General features: G+C 33.7%; 1 protein-coding gene across 1 annotated transcript in view; it reads left to right on the forward strand.

Moving 5' to 3' along the window:
* The window catches only part of LOC101959212 (alpha-2-macroglobulin), a 43,639-nt gene that overhangs the window by 3,496 nt on the left and 21,963 nt on the right, over positions 1-18,180 (forward strand). Inside the window, exons 3-16 of the mRNA XM_021720859.3 lie at positions 1,019-1,178; positions 1,344-1,396; positions 3,196-3,216; positions 3,487-3,655; positions 4,094-4,178; positions 5,785-5,905; positions 6,627-6,741; positions 6,875-6,984; positions 8,628-8,789; positions 12,669-12,896; positions 13,144-13,207; positions 14,285-14,427; positions 15,029-15,178; positions 17,490-17,651. Of these exons, the coding sequence (XP_021576534.3) occupies positions 1,019-1,178; positions 1,344-1,396; positions 3,196-3,216; positions 3,487-3,655; positions 4,094-4,178; positions 5,785-5,905; positions 6,627-6,741; positions 6,875-6,984; positions 8,628-8,789; positions 12,669-12,896; positions 13,144-13,207; positions 14,285-14,427; positions 15,029-15,178; positions 17,490-17,651 (1,743 nt within the window). The remainder of the gene's footprint in view (positions 1-1,018; positions 1,179-1,343; positions 1,397-3,195; positions 3,217-3,486; positions 3,656-4,093; positions 4,179-5,784; positions 5,906-6,626; positions 6,742-6,874; positions 6,985-8,627; positions 8,790-12,668; positions 12,897-13,143; positions 13,208-14,284; positions 14,428-15,028; positions 15,179-17,489; positions 17,652-18,180) is intronic.

An 18,180-nucleotide genomic window follows, 5' to 3' on the forward strand; every position in this document is an offset into this window, starting at 1 on the left:
TAACCAGGGAAAGAAGTATGCTCTAGACAAAGGAAAAAAATGTGACTTCTTAAAATGTAAATGGAGAAAACATTTACAAACAAACCAGGTCATGGTTCAACACAACCACCAGTAGTGGACTTAATAGGAAAACATCACACTTTTTCTAATAATAAAAATTGTAAGCCAGGCATAGTGGTGCAGTCCTATAATCCCAGTAACTCAGGTGGTGGGGGATTGAAGCAGGAGAATTGCAAATTCAAGGCCAGCCTCAGCAACTTAGCAAGACCCCCAGCAACTTATCAAGGCCCTATCTGAAAAAATATAAAAAAGGGCTGGGAATGTCACTCAATGATAAATTACCCCTGGGTTCAATCCCCAGTTACTCTCTCTCACCAAAAAAAAAAAAAAAAACCTCTAAAACTACCCTGAGGGGCTGGGGATGTGGCTCAAGCGGTAGCTCGCTCGCCTGGCATGCGTGCGGCCCGGGTTCGATCCTCAGCACCACATACCAACAAAGAGGTTGTGTCCGCCGAGAACTAATAAATATTAAAAATTCTCTCTCTCTCCTCTCTCATTCTCTCTTTAAAAAAATAAATAAATAAATAAAACTACCCTGAGCAAATACCCAATCTCTTTAGAGTCAACTACATAAGGATACTTGCAATCTAGTATCAATGAAATATCATCATGCTTTATTTTCACAACCTTAAGACATGTTTCTACCATGCCATTTTAGCATAAAACATCAACTTTGTAAAGCTTAGTGTGTAAATGAATCAAAATTGTTTGGTCTGAGCTCTATGAAGATATGATTCTCAGTTATAACTTTTCTTAATAATCTACTTTTTCAAAACCTTGTGTTCTGTCTTTCCATTTGAAAAAAAAAAGGTAGAAGCACTTCCTGTCTATGCCAACTTTCCCAGATGGGAATGAGGGAATGAAATTAAGTGAAAAGGGAAAGATCTTCAGACAGGAACAGGGAATGGAGAAGACTAGAGAGGCTGAATGGGTTCCCAGGATCTCATCTGTATTTCAGGTTCCACAGTCTTCATCCAGAGAGGAGGTAATGTTCCTCACTGTCCAAGTGAAAGGACCAACTCAAGAATTCAGGAAGCGGAGCACAGTGGTGGTTAAAAACCAAAAGAGTCTGGTCTTTGTCCAAACAGATAAACCTATCTACAAACCAGGACAGACAGGTATGAAGAGATTTACAGTCAAGACAGCATCAAAAAGGAAAGATCATCCTCCCCTGCCTGGTACCCCAAATCCCTAAAATCCTGGTGCCTTAATAGCTTGTCTTACACTAAGCTATGGGCCCAGTCCAGGGTTTGGGGAGCTCATGGAAAATACTTTCATTTCAGTGAAGTTTCGCATTGTCTCATTGGATGAAAACTTTCACCCCCTGAATGACTTGGTGAGTCTCTTGCCAATATTTATGTATAGTCATTATTATTTGTATAAACTGGATGGGAACCACTTTTTTTGTGTTGAAGTGATAACCAGGGAGAGAAAGAATCTGATATCACTAATTTCTGATGTTAGAATAGCACGAGATCCTCATTGAAAACATTTTCCCAGGTCAAGAGTACATAGTTTATGTCTTGGTCTGATAATCAGTTGTCAAATACTCAAACTTACTCTTTAGATTCCAGCTAGGAAAATTAGATAAAATTATTAAACAATGGATGCAGAAAAACTGTCAAAGAACCTAAGTTCAAATTGACTTCTCAGAGATTTAACATTTTTCTAAACACATTTACCAAAATCTCTGTGAAGGAATATGAAGGTAATCAATGTGTTCCTCACTATTGAAGCTTCAGAATTTGTGATAGGAAATAACTCTTTCTATTATAATTTAGACATCAAACCAGATTCTTCATTTTTCTCTCTCAAATTGACAACTCCACCACATTTTGTCATCTCAAAAAAAAAAAAAAATTCTTCTCTTCTAGCTCCTAAGACAAAAGATGATGAAATAATCCTTGCTTCTCTTTCTCACATCCACTTCCCCTTCACCAGGAAATCATTGGCTTAAAATACATCCAGACTACTTCTCACTACCTGAATTGTAACAACCAGGCCAATACCAGCTGTAAACAAGTTCATTGCAATTACTTTGAAACTCACCTCCCAAGCTCTACCTTCATTCTTATATACAAAATCAAATCACATCCATTATTCTATCAGCTTTATACTTCTTTGTTCGTTCTTCTTGGCACTTATATCTATATTATATATGTATATGAATAATATATATAAAAGCTCTTTTTTATCCATCCATCTACTTCTTAAAAGTAGATATATTGTTCTTTTATGCTTTGCTATATTCTCAACATCTAGAATGATACAAACACATGAGTAAGTACATAATAAATATTAGTTTTAAAAAATGAATACTCAGACGTGTTATCCCATTTAGCTTTCTAACTTTGACCTCTTTTTTAATTTACAATATTTCTATGATTTCTTATTTATAGAAGCCTAGTCTTATTTTATATGCCCTTAAATCTTTTTTAAAATATCCTTTATAGTTGTAGATGGATACAATATCTTTATTTATTTATTTTTATGCGGTGCTGAGGATTGAACCCAATGCCTCACACATGCGGGACAGGTGCTCTACAACTGAGCTACAGCCCCATCCCCCACTTAAATCTTTCTAAGGATAAAAAATTGAATTACATGAAAAGAAAACATTGATTAGGAGAACTATTTCCATTTCTTCTAGCTCTTAAAATTACCTAAGAATTCTGTTAGCCATATTAATAATTAGACTTAAACATGATTAGATAAGGATCTAAAAATTAATAAAGATACATAAGTATGTCTTCCTCAATCTGTAAAGTTGCATAGCAAAAGAATGTTTTTTACTCTGCCATTGTATGATGCAATTTCCTTTGGGATCCTCTGGATAAATTATTGGCCAGGTTGCAGCAATTCATTCTGAATGCTATTCGAACTTAAGTAATGTTAGTAAATCCCATTCCTAATGAATGGCAATACACATATATATTTGTTGATGGTCTAGTATTTAACATCAATTATTAATTAAGATGGATTAATTAAAAGTTTTATAAAATTTAACCTGGAGTCATTCCATGATTTATTATAGAGTGTGCTATTCTTCATTTACATGAAATTACCCCATAGAAATGAGAATAGGGAATATTTGGGAACTATTATCAACTTCTTTCTTTTCTTTTTGTATTTCAGATACCACTACTATATATTAAGGTAAGTAACATAAAATATTCCATTATTAGAAGGAAAAAATAAATTCAGGGAAAATATTCTTATCGGACAGGTTCTTACAATATCTCAGAAATTTGTCATTAAGGGAGATGCCTCCAAATTCACTTGGTTATAACTCATCTCCCATCCAAACCCCTCACTACTACCCCATTTTTCCTCTGTGAAAAATGAATATAAGATAGATTTATAGATTCCTTTGATTATCTCTGATGTTCTAAGCAATTTCGTAAATGATAACTAATTTATCCATAGGATCCCAAAGGAAATCGAATTATACAATGGCAGAATCTCAAGATAGAGAGTGGTCTCAAACAGCTGTCCTTTCCCCTCTCATTGGAGCCCCTTCAGGGCATCTACAATGTTGTGGTACAGAAGGAATCAAGTGGAACAACAGAACACCCCTTTGCTGTGGAGGAATTTGGTATGGATCATGGAAAGTCATGGAACATTTTTCTTCATACTTAAACTTTTAGGGACTAAAATTTAAACTTATTTATAGTCCTTCCACTTCCCATAGGTGAAACTGGGCTTGGAGTAGAACTAATGACATCCAAGGACTCCAATGATCTTTGAATAAGTCTTCATATAGCTTGGTTATTTTTGCAGTGCTATTTAATATCCAAAATAAAATATCTTTATTTTTGTAGAAGCATTCATAATTCACTAAGGTTCAGGGATCTGTCATAGTCCCTCAACCAAAATCTTCATTTGAGAGTAAAATAGATAACAGATGTATTAGAGAATAAAGCTACCTTTTTCAACGCCCCAAAGTATCACTAGAGAATTGTTACTGAGAAACTGAAAATATTAATGCCTCCAAAGTTAACAATCTTCAACCTCCTTTATTACCAATTAACAGTGCTTCCCAAGTTTGAAGTGCAAGTAACAATGCCAAAGATAATCACTATCATGGAAGAAGAGGTGAACGTGTCAGTGTGTGGCCTGTGAGTTGATTTTTTAATCTTTTAGGGGAAATTATTTAAAGGAGATTCACCACTTGAGATATTTTGGCTTGTTTCTCTAGCAGTAGCCTCAACACAAATACTTTCAGTACTCTGGAAGCATCCCCATCTCTAGAATGTTCTCTTGTTGTTTTTCTACTCTTCCTATTTTCTTTCATGTCTTTTTCAGAATTACTGTAACTATCATGGGGTAGAGAACTGTTTCCAGAGAGGACATTCTGCTAGGAATGACTCTGAAAGTGGCGCGCACCCACACATGAGTGTGTGCACACACACAGAATAGTATTGAAGCGTAGTGACTTTACCTTAACCAGAAATAACAAAACATCTATGTGGGAAATAATCAATACATGGTTATAAAGAAAATTCTATCATCAAGATCATTTACCTGCCCTGGAAAGCACAGTGAGAAAACAAGACTAGATTCAGAATGTATAGAGATAATCATGTAACCAAAATCTCATCTAGCTCAGCAGTCTACCTAAAGCATGTCACATATCTTTCTGTAGCCATTTTTACTGAGATAACTGAACACAATAGCTCAGCATAGTTCTTCCCAACCTTAAAAATTCATGTTTCCAAGGTCTTAGATCCACATCCATGGTAGCCCCACAGTAGCACACACACACACACAAAAAAAAATAAGCTAAGTGAAAAGATAGGTCCTAAAGCCTAAAAAGTACTCATGTATGGCACCTACTATTCAACTGGGCCCCTCTGCCTGTGCTATTTAAAGGTAATGGTCACCAAGTGCCCAATCCCACATAACTTATGAGCTAATTCTCTTGCAAACAGCAATATAGAAAATACTCTAAATAGGGAAGGAAAAATGCCCAGAAAAACACAGTAATCACCTATCATATATTTATGCCCAATCCCATTTTTATAAAAGCAAATAAAATGCAATGTAAACATAGGTTTATACTGAGGAAACATCATCATACTAATAGTTTAGATTCCTATGTAATTTTCAGGTGCTCAATACTTCTGTTTGATTTTATTTTCTTTCTTTTGTTTTTATTGGTATTGCTTTTTCTCTTAAGAGTATTTTTAGCTCTTGGAGGAGAAAGGAGAGGGAACTTGGGGGTAGGAAACATGGTGGAATGAGAAGGACATCATTACCCTAGGTACATGGATGATTGCACAAATGGTGCAACTCTACATCATGTACAACAAAAGAATTGAAAAGTCGAGCTCCATTTGTGTACAATGAAAAGAAATGCATTCTGCTGTCATGTATATAACTAATTAGAAAAAAAGTTTATATAAAAAAGCAAATATGAACTGGTCAACATAAAAAAGTTTAAGTTTAGCTTTTTAATAATGAAGACATTATTAACATGGTATTGAAATGATAAAATCAAAACACACAATGAAAGAATAATATAGTGAATTTCAGCATATTCCACTGGAGATTTTCTAAAAGAGAAGAGTAAATGCTCAGTTTGCTTGCCCTCAACAGGTTTTGAGCCCTTCAGAAGCAGAGGGAAGTACAGAGGGTGAATATACTGTAGCTAAGAGAAGTTTCAGGTAAGAAATAGAGGTGTTCCGTGTCTGCTTTGACTCATTTGCAATGTTGTCATGGCAGATACACATATGGGAAGCCTGTCCCAGGACATGTGACTATGAGCATTTGCAGAAAGTATAATAATCCTTCTGACTGTTTTGGTGAAGAGTCAGAAGCTTTCTGTGAGAAATTCAGCCAGAAGGTAGGTTGAAAACACGGCCTCTTAGGGGACTAACAATAAAGGCATATTGATAAGCAGTGAATAACAGCATGATGTTAACTTGCGTAGAACAATCTAGAAGAGAATTCCATGCTAGATATTATAATTTTCTCTAAATCAATGACTTAGCACAATAGGAATTATCTTTTGTAATTGCCCACTTGAATGCTCTAGAATGTAGGAGTCCTCCAAACTCTGGGCATTTACTTCTATGAAAGGAAGAAAAAAAACATACATCTTTTTAATTACCTTTGCTGAACAGGTTCTGCTCTCTTTCTATAAGCAAGAACCTGTCACATGGCCCCATCTAGATCCCAGGGAGGTAGGAAAGTCTTCAGATGGGCAGCCAATTCCCAGCCACAACTGTCAACTATGAGAGGAGAACCCAAACTGTGGTGAAGAGTTAGCTTTATACCATAGTAAGATTATCCCCCAAATTTTAATGCATTCTATCTCATTGTCTCTAGAGAATTTCAGATACCAAAGAATATATGTAAGAATTTAAGATATTTTTATATTATGTATATAAGGATATAGATGAGATGTCATTGTGAAATACAATAATTAGTTCCTAGATAGTATATATGTTGTACTTATCATAGAAAATGCCTAGATTAAGTTGTCTCAAAAAATCCATTAACTGAGCACTGATCTGTCCAGTACAGTTACATATGTTTTTGTATTTTATTTTCTCTGCTCTTAGCTCAACAGCCATGGCTGCTTCTTCCAACAAGTAAAAACCACTATCTTCCACCTGAAGAAGACAGGGTATGAAATGCAACTGCAGGTGGAGGCCAAGATCCAAGAAGAAGGAACTGGTTTGTGTACCATGTGGATATGGAAGAATGACAATGAGCATTTATTCATTTCCTTAGCCAAATAATGAATTAAGGGAAGGGTAGTATAAGAAGTTCAGGGACATCATCCTTCAATAAATCATTTTTTTTCCAGGTGTGGAAGTAACAGGAAGAGGGTCCAGTGAAATCACAAACACCATAACCAAGCTCTCATTTGTGTCAGTGGACTCACATGTTAGACAAGGGATCCCCTTCTTTGGACAGGTGGAGTATTTTGCAATTCACTAGTCAAATCACATATGGTTTCTGATCAAGTTATACTTAATTTGTTATCAATCAACCACAGTAGGAAATATAACCAAAAGCAAACAACAACATAAAAATACATCTATTCATCTGAAATTTGTATAAAAAATCTATAAAATCATTCTAAAATTCTATCAAAATTTAAAGTTTTTTTCTCTCTCTTTTGGAACAGCAATGTAGGATGTCACTGGTCTCCTTTTCTTGATTTGTCAAGCAATCTCAAATTTTTAGTCTACTTTCTCACAAGAATCTAGAAATTCAGGATGACCCATTACCTTATCCTGCTAACACTAACTTTGTATAGAAATGGATGAGCACCTACTGGTGCTTATATTTTTTGTTTGGAAGTATCCAAGATTCTGTTAGTCCTAATATTTCACTTGTAAATATATTTACATTAATTTTCTATTAAAAGTATATTTAAAAAATATTAAACAGGAATAAAGTTCTATTTAAGGTTCCCAGATTTTAAAAGTATAAATTTTCTCACAAATCAAAAAAAAATATTTTTACTTTTAAAAATGTTTACTTGTGTTTAAAATATATATCATTTTCAAATACATTTATTTGAAAATAAAGAATTGGAATTTTGTGCCTATTATGTTTGTACATGGAACTGATATTTCACTGACAAACTTAAGATTTTGTTAATCAATTATGAATACTGACCCAAGTCAGTGTATTTTGCTTGTTGCAACCAAAAGTAGCTTATAATTTAAAAAGGATTTTGAATGTTCCCACCACAAAGAAATAATAATTGTCTGGGGTGATAGATATGCTGATTACCCTGATTTGATCATTACACATTGTAACATGTAATGAAATGTCATATTGTGCCCCATAAATATTTACAATTACTATGTCAATTAAAAATAAAAACTTTTTAAGTACTTCATTGTGAAAAACAAAGTCACCTTGTGGAAAATATGAACTGTGCTGCACTTCTCCTGTACTACTCAGGAGGTCATTTGGCTTTACCTCACTAATACTTTGTGCATCACTTCACTTTTATATTTTTAATATGGGAAGTGCATCATGAAATTTGCCTACTTTCCAAAAGATGGAAAAATCTAGGTTGAGAAGACGATACCATATATAAACTACCTAGAAAAGCACACAGGATAGTGTATTAGCCATTCCTCGGTTATGTACTTATGATACTTTATGACACTAATTGTAAAAGCTAATAATCTACCAGAAAATAAGTGTTCAAGTCTCAAATAAATTTGACTCCTGGATTAAAATTTTCTATTACTATATTATTCTGGTGCCCTGTAACTCTCCAAGAGTTATAAAAATTCTCAGTGTTTCTAAAATACCCAGAATACATTCTTCAGATCATCCCTATTATTCTTGTCACTTTCTATTCCTTCACTCTGCCTTAGTTTTCTTTGCAGAATTGATTATTACTAAATAAGTGTATATTATTTTTGAATGTATTTAATGTATGTCTCTTTTACTTGACCGTAAGCTCTGTGGTGAAAGAACTCTTTCTTGCTCACAACTATATCCTCAATATCTGAAAACTATGTGCAACATATAGGAGGCATTCAAAAATTATTTGTGATGAAATGAATATGTTTGCTGTTTTTAATCTTCAGGTGCGCCTTGTGGATGCGAAAGGCATCCCTATGCCAAATAAAATCATCTTCATCACAGCAAATGAAGCTAACTATCACTCAAATGCTACCACGAATGAGGATGGCCTGGTGCAGTTCTCCATCAACACCACCAACATTATAGATACCTTTCTTAATATCATGGTAAGTTTGGAAATAAGTTACCAATGACATGAAGTGTCCTTGAAAAAAAGTTGCAACCTAGAAGAGGTGAAATTTACAAATTGTGTTTAATCATATAAAAAGAAACAAACTAGAAATTAGAAACCAATTTAAGGTCAACTTTTAAAAATTTTGTGAAAAAAATTAATATATTGTTGTGGTTAAAAGTGTGGGTTTTCTGCCTGCTTTTACTCCCTCTATCCCAACCAACACAAACAATCTGGTGAGGCTACATTAATATCAGCCAATAGAATTGAAGGCAAGGAATATTATGCACGATAAGAAGATTCATTGCAAAATGTCTGGATCATTTCACCTGGAAAATACAAACATTCTAAATTTATATTCACCTAATTATATGGTTTCAACACGTATAAAGCAAATACTGACAGAAACTGAAAGAGAAATGGGAAAATCCACAATCATAGAGAAAGTCCATGATGCATGTATCCAATAAAGGGTGGGAAAAATGGGAAAACTTCAGAAAAGTGACAGAATATGTGAACAAAATAATTAATAAATATAAGTAACTGATTCCATGAATGTCAAATAATTCCCAAATTCACATTTTTTTAATTTATTTAGAAAATTTTCTAAAATTAACTATATACTGGTCCTTAAAACAAGAAACAGTAATTTCTGGATTTAAAAAATCATATCAAAGATGTTTTCTGACCATCAAGGAATTAGAACTGTAAATTGTTAACCAAAAGATAAATATAAAATTCCCAAATGTTTTGGTATTAAATAATTATATTCACTATAATCTATATGGAGGAAAAGAAATTACTATGTAAATTTAAAATGTTTTAACCAAAAGATAATAGTTTGTCTATAGCTTGAAAAAATATTTTCTATACATAAAATTGTGCCATTTGAAAAAGAAAAGTGTGGGTTCTACTCTAGCAACATTTGTGGAATGTAAAATGGTACAGCTACTATGCCAAATAGTGTGACAATTCCTCAAAAAAATTAAAAAATAGAAATTACATATAATAATATAATAATATATATAAATATATTACCATAAATACTAGTGTGTGTGTATATATATATACATATATATATGTGTGTGTGTGTATATATATATATAGAAAGGATTTCTAATTTTCCACCATAAAAAACATGAAAAATATTTGGATAGATATGTTTAACCTGATCTAAATGTTACACAATGTGTATGTATATATATATATCAAAACATCACATGGTGCCCCATAAATATGCATAATTATTTCATGTTTATGTATAAGCTAAATTTTTTTAATTAAACTTAGTCAAAGAGTTGAGAGTAGGCTTTCAAAAGATATTTGCACACCCATTTTTTTAATTCTTTTTTATTGATTTTTTTAAAATAAATGACAGCAGAATGCATTACAATTCTTATTACACATATACAGCACAATTTTTCATATCTCTGATTGTATATAAAGTATGTTGATACCAATTTGTGTCTTCATACATGTACATGGGATAATGATGTCTATCACATTCCACCATCCTTGCTAATCCCCTGTCCCCTCCCTTTCCCTCCCACCCCTCTGCCCTATCTAGAATTCATCTATTCTTCCCATGCTCCCCTCCATTCTACCCCACTATGAGTCAGCCTCCTTATATCAAAGAAAACATCAGCATTTGTTTTGGGGGATTGGCTAACTTCACTTAGCATTATCTTCTCCAACACCATCCATTTACCTGCAAATGCCATGATTTTATTCTCTTTTATTACTGAGTAAAATTTCACTGTGCACACCCATTATTTATAGTAGGGATTCACCATGGCCCAGGAGTAGAAACTACCCAAATATTCATCAACCTATGAATGGATAAATTTTTTTAAATGCAGTATATATATCCAACAGAAGATTTTTCAATCTTAAAAATTCTATCACATGCTACAATATCAGTAAACTTTGAGGACATTATGCGAAATAAAAAAAAGGTGGTCACAAAAAAAGACAAATACTACATGATTCTACTTCCATGGTCTCTAATATAGTCAATGTCATAAAAACAGAAAATAGAATGAATAGTAGTTGCCAGGCGCTGGACAGAGAGAGAAATGGCTAGTTGCTGTTTAGTGCATGTAGAGGTTTAGTTTTGTTAACTTGAAAAATTCTGAAGATACTTTGCACAATAGATATACTTAACACTACTAAACTGTACAGTAAAACATGATTAAAATGATAATTTTATGTTGTGACTTTAACCATAATTTTTTCTTAAAGTGTGTGTTCTAAAGTCAAAATCAAATAAACTGGATATAAATACTGACTCAACCCTATATTAAGGGCAAATAACTGGACAAACATTTATGTTTCATTCCTTCAGCTGTACAATAGGTAAAATATGATCTAGTTCTTAGGGTAACTGTGAGATTAAATGACCTAGTGCATCTTAAAGTACTTAGTGATGTTCCCTTTAACTGTTACATACTTTTACTCTATAAATGCCCTAACATAATTAGCATTTAGTTTCAGAAATATGCCCTCTATAAATTGTCTTACTTTGCTTTTGTCCTGCTATTTTCCCAGGTGGTCTATTTCTACCCATTTAACTTGTTTTGTATAGCATGCAGTCTATTCATTAAGAGATGTAAATGTGACTACACAACAAATATTGCACAGTCATAGTGATAAAACCCTATTCCTCTTAGAAGGTTTCATGTAGGTGTACAAAGAAAGGATAAAGAGTATATTTTACTGATTCAGCTTTAAATGGATCACATAAAAATTGCTAACAACTAAAACTTGAATATTTGCTCATTTATCAAGTCAGAAGTATCCTGAATGCTTTCTACATGCCACTGTACTAGTTCTGACAAAATATTTTAAAATTTTCCTTCTTTTGATGCTCTCATATATTATCACTAGAAAATATCATAGAGATATATTATGAACAAAGCATTTTGCTGGCATAAATATTCATTCATGCTACTTGGGACCTTGAGGAAGCTTGGAAAGAGCAAGATCTACATGAAGAGAAGTTGAAAATACAACTGAAATTGAGCTATGAAGCATAAGAATCCAGAACCACTAGAAGCATTAAAAATAATCAACTTAAGATAGTCCTGGAAAGACAGGCTTCCACTAATTCACCAACTCTTTAAATAATCCTTTTTATGACTATAATGCACCAATTTTAAAACTTGGAAACTGGGTGCAGGGTGCACACCTGTAGTCCCAGCATCTCAGGAGCTTGAGACAGGAGGATCACAAATTCAGAGCCAGGCTCAGCAACTTATCAAGGCTCTGCACAACTCGGTGAGACCCTGTCTCTAAATAAAACACAAAATCGGGCTGGGGATTTGGCTCAGTGGTTGAGTCCCTTGGGTTCAATCCCTGGTATCAAAAGAATAAAAACAATAATTTTAAAAAGTATTAAAAGTGTGGAAAGAAAAAATAAAATAAACAAATGAATAATGCTTTTTACCCAAAGTTTTTTCAGACCCCAAAAGTTGCAATATTTCCTTTATTCGTAATACTCACTTAAACCCCATCATAAAAGAAGCAACTGCTTTATAAAGCACAACTCTTCAACTTCTAGAGAATATTTACCCTCTTCAATCAGGTTTCACAGTGTCTACCTGCATAGTAAAGTATCCAAATTTCAAGCAAGCTATTCAGAGCAAAGAATGCTTCCTTTTATGCGCTTCAGATATATAAATACCAAACCCAGGATGCTCTGTAATGTAAAAGCATAAACCAGGCCTGCATTTGATACAAATCTTTCTCATCTCTTACTGTAGAGCAAAATATTTCTAACTACTAGTTAAGGTACAACAGTGAACTTACACAGTTCTGTGAGAACATTGATCCTTGATACATAATCTATAAAATAACATTGTTTTTTATTCATTAGGTCAAATACAAGGATCACAGCTCCTGCTATAGCCACCAGTGGCTCTCAGAGGAAAATGAGAATGCATATCACACTGCTAATGTTGTGTTCTCCCTGAGCAAAAGCTTTATTCACCTTGAACCTCTTCCTGGTAAACTGTCATGTGGCCAATCTCAGACAGTCCAGGCACATTATCTTCTAAATGAACAGGTCCTACAGGAGCAGAAGCAGCTCGTCTTCTATTATCTGGTAAGAAGGGAGGTCCCTGCCTTGACTCATCTATAGAAGGAGCTCTCTGTGGGGCACGTAATTATATAGCTCTTTCAACACCACTATTTTGACTTCTTATCCATGTTCATTTTGAAAGTTTGACTTTTCTTGTGGCAAATTATTGAGAGCAGGGGCTAAATAAAGCAAGCCTATGGCATGGAACTCAAGACTGGAGGAAAATCTCTTTTGGGCAAACTAAATTTCCTTTTTTATTTTCTTTATGCAGATAATGGCAAAGGGAGGCATTGTCCGAACTGGGACTCATGTCCTGCCTGTGGAGCAGGGAGACAGTATGTATTTCTAAAATGTCCATATTTCTGCCCTATTCTGACCCATTTAACCTTACACTACAGGAATATTTTCCAATACAGATAATTTCCATCTAATCTCTGTAAAAAGAGGAAGTTGAAGGAAGGAAAGCAATATTTCTTATTTTCTCCCTTTATCATATATTTGTTTTCTTTTTCTTCCAGTGTTTTCTGTTTAATTATTTAAACTATTGATGTTATTGTGCATATCATATACTTAACTGCAAATATTTATGGATCTCTTCTCAAAATGAGAGACATTTTAGCATTGCATAAAGAACGGGGAGGAGGACAGGAAAGTTCTGGGAGTCCTTCTATATTCCAGGTCTTGTTCGAAATCATTGATATCTTAATAAGTATCTTATTTCTCCTTTGAAGGTAGTTATGATTTTCAAATTTTAAATTGAGTACTTCCATGTTTGAATGGGCCTCTTCCCATAAACAAATATGGAACAATATAAATCTTTGAGGTTTTCTCCTATTCTAAGGAATCTAAGCAATGAGTTACTGGAAAACTATAAATGAACTACTCTTTTGACATCTCTGAACCAACACAAAGCACCAACTTAGGAATGTTTAATGCAACCTCTAAATAATCTACAGAGGCATTAAAAAAAAAACTTCCAAAGGAACATAGTCTTCCTCTGATAAAAGGATGAAATATTTGCTTCACAGAAGGGGAGAGAAGATATGAGCATAAATACAATGTGCTAAACTCTTAGCATAATTTCAGTTTCTAATTCCCTTTAATCTAGACCTCCTAGTGTGAGGTCTAGATCAAATGGTACCAAAGTTAGATGTATCCACACCTTTAGTTCAGAATCTTATATAGGTGAGCTAAAGCTAAAAGTGGTGAGAAATCAACATGTGATTTATGTAGGAGAGGAAGGTTTTCAAAAGTTAGGATTCTTATTAACATGTACTGTTTATTATATCTACTCATAGAAGCAGTTATTAACCAGACCAAGCTCCTAAAATGGCTGTGTGACACAATGATTTTATTTCAGCTTTGGGGAGATGTATAACACATGACTGATCCTCTCATTCTCTCTGTTCCAGTGAAAGGCCATTTTTCCGTGACCTTCCTTGTGGAGTCAGACTTGGCTCCGATTGCTCGATTGCTGATCTATGCCATTTTACCTGATGGGGAAATGGTTGGAGATTCTGCAAAATATGATATTGAAAATTGTCTGGCAAACAAGGTGGGTGCTTCATACCATAAAATTTCAACATTCAAAATTGATAGTTATTATAATTATGAATTACTTCATAAGTGTGAGCATTGAGACCAAAGGGTTTAAATGAATTCCCCAGAGACAACCAATAAAGTAACAACAGAATCACACTAAGAAGCCATGTCAATTGACTAACTCTGCAAAATTCTATATATACCATTGTCTTTAACATGTCACAGCTCAAAGTACCTTGCTCCCTTCTTTTATGAAGAAATATTGGGAAGTATGCAACCAAGTTTTTAAGACCACAAATATCCAAAACAAAAAACAGGAGCACTTAGATTCGTTTGCATTCCACCCTAAATTAATAAGCACCTCATTGTGTATGAAAGAATAAAAATGACATCTCAAAATTAGTAGTTTATAAATCATAAGTCATTTCAATGCCTCTACTGAATCTTGAAATTCAAATTACAGAAGACAAAAAGCCTTAGTACTTACAAAATACCAGTCACCAGGAAGGCAAACAAAGTAGTTATGCACTAAATTGAGGAACACTCAGGAAATGCAAGTGAACCCATGGTTAATCTGGAAATTTGCTTTTCTGACATCTGCACGAAATTCACAGGTGGATTTGAGCTTCAAACCAGTACAAACTCTTCCAGCCTCACATGCCCACCTGCGAGTCACAGCTTCTCCTCAGTCCCTCTGTGCTCTCCGAGCCGTGGACCAAAGTGTGCTGCTCATGAGGCCCGAGGCTGAGCTCTCTGCATCATCGGTGAGTTCCTGACAGCCTCAGAGATCTCGAAGGACTGTGCAACGGGCTTAGATCAGGAAGAAATGCTTGAAACAGACAGGATTATTAAAATTATATCTATCTATAAGTTAATAATTTTGAGCTCTTTCATGTGTGCTTTCTTTAGAGAGAAAGATAATTGTACATAATTTCTCATGTTCTCTTTCTCTCTCTCTGTACACACACACATACAAAACTACCTTCTGCAGCTGAAAAGAATTAATAAAAATTTATTGCACCATGTACTGAACCAAATAAAAGAATTTTTAAAAACAAAATATGATAAAAATTAACCAAATATAGACTTATGATTCAGATATAGTAAAGTTCTTGCTCTACGTCACATGGCAATACAAACCCAAATATGATTGTATAAAACCATCTATATATGAAATGCTGAGAGAATACAGGGCAGGTTGCAAAAAGAAAGGGACAGATACACAAATAAAGAAAGTAACTCTGAGGAATCAGAAAAGTTATTTGTAAATTATATTTATTAATGTAGAAGAGACCATGTACTATACAAAGCCTCTGAATTCCCTCAGCTTTGTGAAACCAATAATAGTTTTAACATTTTGAAATTCCTAATGAAAGTGATACATTTTCCTGCACTAAGACTGCACAGATTAGATGAAACTTCAGATTTATGTTTCTATAATTAAATCTGTTGAAATTATGAATATCTCAAGATGATGACTATCTCAATAATTTCTAAAAAATTATATATAGTCTCTGATGATTAAAAATTACCAAAAGTGAACTGCTAAATGACACTGATAAGTCATATGTTTTTAAATACAGTGTTAATAAAAGAAATAGCAAAATGGTATGCTATTTCACTTAACTACTTAATAACATGCACAGGTTGCTGCTCATATCTTCAAATTTTCAATATGAGACAAACTGGAAAAACAACTTATTGAAGTTTTCTTCTATCAAAATTTTACAAAGGAAAATTTTATATTGCTAATTCCCTAAAAATAGAAACTTATGAGGATATATTTCTTACTTTTTTGGTTCTTCTAAGTGGGATTTTAGTTGAAGCTATTAGGTATTTTTAAAGGAAGAATTAAAAGTACATTGCAATAGTGGGAACATAAGTATATATGGAAAAATTAATGTTTTATGTTTGCATAACAATTTTAAGTTCTCAAAGGTTTTTTAAATTGTACAACTCTTTTTTTAATTTTTTTTTTTAGTTGTCAATGGACCTTTATTTGTTTGTTTATATGTGGTGCTGAGAATCAAACCAGTGCCTCACACATGCTAGGCAAGTGCTGAGCGACCCCAACCCAAACTGCAACAACTCTTTATTATTAAATTATTAATAATAACACAGAAGCTTTCAAGTATTCGTAGGATGCTAGTTCTTCTCAATCCATGATTAGTGTTTTATTAATGAAATACTGTGCTCCTACTACTAAGAAGTCATTCATTTAACACATATTTAATACCTACTATGTTCAAGACACTACGTTAAATGCTGCGAGTCTGGTAGTGAACTACCAGAAAGATTAAAAAAATAGGTCTGGCCAGATACAGTGTCCACCACCTGTAACTCCAGCAGCTTAGGAGGTTGAAGCAGGAGGATCACAAGTTCAAAGATAGACTCAGCAATTTGGCAAAGCCCTAACCAACTTAGCAAGACCCAGTCTCAAAATAAAAAACAATAAAAAGGGCCTGGGGTTGTGGCTCAGTGGTTAAGTGCCCTTGAGTTCAATCTCCAGCACAAATATATATATATATATCTGGTGGGATTTACATTTTCATAGATGAGACCGATAATACATGCTTTGGAGAGAAATAAAAGCAGGAAGGGGCAAGAGGAATGTTAAGAGAGTTGCCTTTGAGAAACTGTCTAAGTTCATCACACCACATACTTTGCCCATCTATTCAATTTCAAACTTCTATAAATTTCGTGCCATGCACCTATCAGCACTTTTATGTCTGTCTGTCTTCTACCCTTCAAATGAATCTGAAAGTGTGGTTTTCAGTATTTTGCAGATGTATGTCTGGTGTGAACCTGGAGCATTTTGCTTCTATGAATAATACCTTAGAAAATATTATCCTGTCTTATATAGAAGATGCATACAATACCTAGTCATATGCCTGTTTAGAGTGTGTGTGTGCCTGTTTAGTGTAAGTATACTAATGTTCCTTCTACAAATATGACCATTAAAAGTTTAATATTAAGCTACTTGTACTGTTAAATACTGAGTGGTAATTATTCTTTTTCTTTTCTGCTTGCTCTAAAAATAGTAAGTTAGCCCCCATGTCCTTTGAATTTACACAGGTTTATAAGCTTCTACCAGTGAAGGACCTCACTGGCTTCCCTGAAAGTTTGAATGAGGCTGAAGATCATGGAGACTGTGTCAATCGTGATGTCTATATTAATGGAATCCGGTATTCCCCAGTGTCAAATACAAATGAAAAAGATATGTATAGCTTCCTAAAGGTAAATTTCTGATGTTGCAGAGAATCCTTAAGGTTCTTAAAATATCACATATAGAGAAATTATTTACTTTAATGCCTTTTATCATGGTTGAGGTTAATGGAACAGAGGTATCAAATGACTTCCTCCAAAGTCAATAATAGCAGTAGCTCTGCTAAAAGCAACAGAACCAGGACTGGAACTTCTGGACTCTTAATCAAGTTTCCTTTTTTATTAAAGTTCATTGCTTTGGATTTTTTTAATTTTTTAGATGTATATGGACACAATTAATTTGTTTTATTTATTTTTATGTGGTGTTGAGGATTGAACCCAGTGCCTCACATATGCAAGGCAAACACTCTATCACTGAGCCACAACCCAGCCCATGCTTTGTGATATTTATAAATTTCCTTTATATAAAATAATTACTGTTTTAGACAAAATGAAATTGTAAGTCTACTAATATTCCTTCTACAAATATAACCATTAAAAGTTTAATATTAAGCTACTTATACTATTTGTTGAATTCAAAATATATGTATGTGTTATGTAC

The sequence above is a fragment of the Ictidomys tridecemlineatus genome, chromosome 6, assembly GCF_052094955.1.
Source record: "Ictidomys tridecemlineatus isolate mIctTri1 chromosome 6, mIctTri1.hap1, whole genome shotgun sequence".
NCBI classification, from domain to species: domain Eukaryota; kingdom Metazoa; phylum Chordata; class Mammalia; order Rodentia; family Sciuridae; genus Ictidomys; species Ictidomys tridecemlineatus.